The 6,242-nt window shown below is 34.6% G+C and overlaps 1 protein-coding gene and 1 long non-coding RNA gene across 2 annotated transcripts in view; both read right to left on the bottom strand.

The window, feature by feature from the left end:
* Nucleotides 1-1,008: 1,008 nt before the first annotated feature.
* LOC118342961 (major histocompatibility complex class I-related gene protein-like) overlaps nucleotides 1,009-6,242 on the bottom strand; it is a 7,085-nt gene continuing 1,851 nt past the window's right edge. Inside the window, exon 4 of the mRNA XM_035681664.1 lies at nucleotides 1,009-1,336. Coding sequence (XP_035537557.1) covers nucleotides 1,269-1,336 — 68 coding nt within the window. The 3' untranslated portion in view covers nucleotides 1,009-1,268. The remainder of the gene's footprint in view (nucleotides 1,337-6,242) is intronic.
* Nucleotides 4,426-6,242, bottom strand: LOC118342964. Its single transcript, XR_004797517.1, has 3 exons — nucleotides 6,195-6,242; nucleotides 5,873-5,949; nucleotides 4,426-5,731 (listed from the first exon to the last, which is right to left on the bottom strand). It is a non-coding gene; the product is annotated as an uncharacterized LOC118342964 (long non-coding RNA).

Raw genomic sequence — 6,242 nt, forward strand, 5'->3', positions numbered from 1 at the left:
TCACACACACAACGTGACTATGTAGGCCTACGTGCTACTCCACCACACACAAACAGTACCACAGCTGAGGTTGAAACTGAAAGTAAAATGATCTTATTTTAGCCTGTGTGGGCAAACATGTAGGCAGGGCTTTATTCTGGGGTTTCAAAGGAGAATTAAACCTTCTGCTGCTCAGATCTTGAAAAATGTTTTGTAGTTTAATGTGATGTAATGTGCAGAAATGTATTATTCTCTGGAGGTCAGAGGTCACTGTCAGCTACAGATCAGACACTCTGCAGTTTGTGTGGATGCAGCAGTGTCTTATATGTTATTTAAACACTTTTGTGTGCAATCACACCATAAATGAGATGGAGGAGAACATATTTTATCCTCATCAGAGTCCATATATAATAAGGTATTTTATTGATGTGTTAGTATGTTTCAGTTCAGGTCTACTCACTGGTCTTGGCACAAACTAGAGGACTACTATCAGAACACACAATAGGTTATGTAAAGGTTGAGGTGCAAGTCAAACTAATTTCCAAGTAATAGTTTACCATTATGTTCAAATTATTACATTTAAAAGTTAATCTGTTGTTAAAACAAAAGGATGACATATAATGTCCCCTTATCTGAAGATGCAGTGTGACACTTGATCACATTTGAGCTGATCTTAAGTTGAACTTCAGTGTTAAGTGAGCCACGTGTTCAGTTTTGAATGAATGGATAGAGGTCATGAGCTATCAGCTGAGAGATCTGATGGGCAGAGAAAACTACCTCTTGTATTTTTTNNNAATAGGAAGACAAGAGCTGAGTGTGTGACACTTTTCTTCATCACTATTTGGACACATGCACTAAGTGACAACTGTGTGTTTATATTATTTTGATGTAGTTGTTTTCACCACCTTTGTTGAATTGAAATATAAGGACACAGAACTATCTGCAAATATGATCACACTAGAGCTCCATCTACTACACTATAAACTTACTCAGATTACATTGAAATAAATTAAACAACCCTAATCATCACCAGTTCAAGATAGAATGTGATTCATTCTAGTAACATACATAATAATCACCCCTTCATCCTTCCTCCATCATCATCTCATTTAATACACTCACTTAAATTCTGAAGGTGTGAAAACTTCTGACAACAGATTTTCTTCAGCAAATTCATTTCTGGTTCAGTTTTCAAGCTTATGTTGCTCTCTAGTGGAAGGTTACAGAAACACACATCTGGTTGGTGTGTAATATACATGATTTTAATTCAGGCCTTCTTAGCCTGTAGCTTAACCTGTAGCGTGGCAGCTGACTGGAGAGGAGGGAGTCTTCTGGAGGAGAGACACTGAGGGAAGGTCTGGAGAGAGAGAGAGAGAGAGAGAGAGAGAGTCCAAATATACAATTTAATATAATATATATATTTTATAAATATAAATATATAATATTTCAGAAATGTACTTAAAACCTTCTTCTTATGTCTTGTTATTCTTACTGTTTTTGTCATGTTCCTCATTAGGTAGGTCATGTGTGATATGCAGCGGTTCTGATGTTAGGAAGGCGTGCAGTCATGCAAAAAATAAATAATAATCGATAATTCCCCTTAAATGTGTTAAAACTAAAGTAAAAACTGTTTTGAAATTTTAAGCCATATGAAGTACAGATCTTTGGTTCAAAAGGTGTAAAATTGTCAGAAAAGTAAATACTCAAGTAAAGTGCAGATACATGAAAAAACTACTTAAGTACATTGACAAAGTATTTGTATTTCATTACTTTGCACCACTGGATATTGGTCATATTACAATGTTTGAGCACTAAAAATATAAATTACCTCCAGTTTGGTATAACTGCATCAAACTCTCAATAGTGGAACTGAAGAAGTTGATTAACACGACACTCGTCAGTGTACCAGTCCCTGTGTTCTGGATCATCTTCCATTAGTCTCTTCATCCAGTCCTGTTTGGGTTCAGCTCTCTTGATGTTGCTGTCGTAGTGAACAACCTCAACTCCATCAACCATCACAGCACCAATGAACTCTGGGAAGTTTGGCACTCCAGAAGATCCAGTGAAGAAAAACTTCAGGGAGTGTTTCTCTGTAGGAAAAATACATTTTCAGTTTTCGAAATACACTTTTTATATTCTTTTTGTATGATTATCTAAAAGGAAGAATACACATTCATTTATAAGTTTGGTCATATTTATTCAAGACTCATCATTTGGAGTTTGAACCAATTATTTACTCAAAGTAAATGAGTAAATATATTATTTACTTTGAATTGGGTGCTCATTTATTTGAAAGTGTGAAAACTGTAGCAGCAAACTTATTTTCTTCCTCTGCACTTTCTCTTTTGCGTGCAGATTGATTGATTGTGAAAAGGACAGTTTCCTGTGACCTGCGGTGAACAGTTTTCTGTTCCCACGCACCCGAACACATCAGCAGTGAATAGTGCTTTTACTGAACTGATTTCACTTACTGTAAACTGCAGTTCCCATGCACCCAAAGTGATGCAGACAAAACCAAACTGCATATAAGTAAATTTATATGATCTATATAAAAGAGAAATATATATAAATTTATATATAAATATAAAACAATATGCAACAATAGGAAACATTATATTACATGATACAGGCTACTGTATATTTATTTAATATACTGTGAAACAAACATTTTTTAATTTTTTTATAAACATTTACATGATTGAGCATTAAATGTAAAATGCACCGATTACATTTATACAATCCTAAAGTTGTCAAAGTCATCATTTGAAATTTATAAATTAAATCAACACATCATTTTTACAGGAAATTAATTAATGAAAAAAAGTATAATCTTACCTGGAGATGCAACATGACAGAAAATGAGAAATATAAATAATTTCTTCATCTTGTTTTGATAAAGAAGAGAGCTGACCTACAGATGAACTTCAGACCTGAGTTCAGAGCTGTTCAGTGGTGACAGAAGTGAGACATGAAAGGTTACAGACAGTTCATCAGTGATAACAGACACACAGTAGGAAGCATCCTAACCACCGAGGCAGGACAATCAGAGGGTAGGTGTCCCCTGAAGCTGAAGGAATCTACTGACTTTAAAGGGAAGGTAAGTCTGTTTAATCAGGATGTATTTTTATTTGTATTTCAAACTTTAATCTGGCAAAAATTCATATGTATGTGTTTGTATTTGTTGTTTTCACAATATGAAACACAGAATGTGCAGACTCCCCTCTATAGGTAGGCCACTTGGTTCATTCCACGCACCCAACAACAGGAGCCTGCCTCCAACTGACAATGTGAAAAGATTTATTTACCAATGATAGCATACAAATTATAAAAAAGTATTTCCTTACTTTATGGCTCAACTGCATATTTGTAGTTAGACTGCTGTCTAACTAATGCGATTTACAACTTTTCTTCGCAGTCAGTAGTCCTTATGTTGGAAATGGTACTGTAGTGTGGGAGGAAAGCGTGGGTGCACTCTTTATTTCATTTGTAAGTAAAGAAATACTTTGACACATGTGGTTGTAGATTGGTAGAAAAACATCTGGACAAAACACAGAAACAGAACAGTCAAGCTTCACTTTAGAAAATACAGAGAAATCAGCTTTTACTCCTGATTAAAAACTTTCAGATTAAAAACATTTTATGAGCATAAAAAGATTTCTCTCAATAAACTCGTAATATGTAATAAATATTGTATATTATGGCAGTCATACTGCAGACAAATACTACAACATTTCCTGTTTCAGGGGTGCACCTGCAGTTCATTGGTTCAAAAGCCACAAAAACGTGACTTCTTCAGTTAGGAAATGTGAGGGGAAAGAGATACAACTTAAGGTTTCTGTTACACTCTGTCATTTTAAAACTTTCTAATGAAACAATAGCGTAAAAAATGTAAAAAATAATGAATTTTTGAGTTTTTTTGAAACACAGCCAGCATTTGGTTTTACATATTTGTAGTATGTGTTGTATAGTTTTATATGCTTTATGTTTAAGTCTTTGTTTAGTCTTCCACTTTGGGGAAGTTCAAGTTGACATTGTGGCTTTAGAAACACCAATTTCTAAGAAGTTCTTCCTTGGTTTCCTTGCAATTTCTCAGATAGATGCCACTGAATCCAACACACTAGTCCTATCTGGAATTGCCACGATAAACATAATTTAACCATTGACACTTATTCACATGAAATCCTGAATGATTAGTAAAGTTGCTGGTTTAAGCAGTTTACAATGAACACAGTTATACCATCACTGCATTTTACAGACATCTAGATAACCAGGAAGAGTAGGCAGAATTCACCTGATGTTCTCCGAGGCTTTTCGGTGCCAAACTGAATGCAACAGAAGAGGAGAGTCGCCGTTTACGTTTTAAATGACTGTTTTGTCAGGTTTAGGGACAAAGGCCATCTTTAAACCTGGAATTTTAATTTGTTCTTTTCCAGTAGAGACAGGAAGTTAAAAAACAACAAAATGTTTTTAATGTTATTACTGATAATCACATCTTACACAACATTTGGCTGGAACTTGTTATTATTTCCAACATCTGCTATTTGTTGCTCATTAGAATGTTGCTTTTTAATTGAAAGTTGGATATCAACCATTCATATAGCACATTATTTTCATTACTAGATTCACATTTTCGACTGAATGTGCTTCTTTTTGTGAGAAACAATGTAATAACATAGTCAGATAACAACCCTGCTTGAACAGATGGAAAAAATGACCAGCTGAAGATTAGAATAAAATGTTGTGTTTAGACTTTAGTAACTTGTTTCTCTTGACAAAGAGGACTCATTGAGTGCACAGCTGTTGTTGCCCTCTAGTGGAAAGTTACTGAAACACAAAATTAAGTGACCACCTTTTGATAAGTACATAAGTGTTGCCTTTTTTAACCTCCAACAGTGTGTGAGCTCCTTTAGTCCTCATGTGCGAAGTTAAAAAATTAAAAACTCAATGACATTGCTGACATGCTTATGTTTAATGAATGTATGATGTTTACCGTGCTTATTAGCAATCAACACAAAGTACAGGTTAAAGGTTTATGTGAATCACATTACATATACATAAACCAAAGATCTGGGCAGAATTAAAGTTGGTTAGTTAGTAGAATTTGACAGATATTTAGTTATTTCAATTTAAAGCTTCACTATTGTGCGTGTCTAAATATTGAAATATGTGATTGTTTGTGATTAAATCAGCGTATTTTTCTGACACCCCTTAAAGTATTTCTCTATATCTGTCTGAACTCTCTTTCACATCCCACACATTTAGGCTATTCTATGTGATTTCATTTTAATAACTAATGTAATGACTAATTTAATACTTTTTCATTTCCACTCTCAGAGCGTCACTTGAAAATGTTTGGACCCCCCCTGCACCTCTGCACTAGATGAAAACATATTTATTATTAAAGGTATTACTTGTAAAGTTATTACAAATCCTCCTGAGGGGAACATGTTGTTGAGATCGTCTCCAAAGCCACAAACATGAACGTCTTGGTGGCACTTCACCAATGTTATTAGGATTCAGTCTGGGAACGATGAACCATATAATACTGCAGTACTGTAACACTTTTAATCATTTCAGTTTGGATCAACATTGCCATCCTTAAAGCCACAATACTAGCCTGGTAAAAAGCTGAGAAAAAATATGTGCACAATAAAAGTAGTAATTAAATGATTATCCAATACTGTTAGTCCTTTGTAGATGGACATCAGACAAAGTGAGCTTTGGGCCATTTCCATGTTAGCAGGTTGGAACCCTGAAATATGAAATATAAGAGAATTATTATCACCATTTTAAAATGTATAAAAGGCAAATGGTAAGACAACACATTCTAGAGCAACATATAATTTCAAATAAACTAAATATGCATATCTATCAGTTCTGATTACAGTCTTACCATAGTTGGTTTTGATCACTGCTTTGTCCCGTCTGTGACGATGGAGTCCGACACAGACGCCTGTCCTTCAGGTGGGACTGAAAAGTTCAGGAGAGGTCTGTCACAAATTTGACCAAATTGACAAAAACTTAGTTTAACTTAGTTTAGTTTTTGTCAATTTGGTCAAATTTGTCAACTACAAGCTGACAAACCGTATTATTAAATATTAATATATAATATTAAAACAAACCTACAACATGCAACTAAAATGCATGTGCAGCATATTAGGTGAAATAAACTAAATGGGTTTTCCCACCTCTATCACTTCTGATCCCAGTCTTACCCCAGTTGGTCCTGATCTCTGCTTTGTCCAGTTTGGTGACGATGTCGT

Source organism: Morone saxatilis, unplaced genomic scaffold (assembly GCF_004916995.1).
Source record: "Morone saxatilis isolate NCDOM2014 unplaced genomic scaffold, NCSU_SB_2.0 Contig9, whole genome shotgun sequence".
Taxonomy (NCBI): Eukaryota; Metazoa; Chordata; class Actinopteri; family Moronidae; genus Morone; species Morone saxatilis.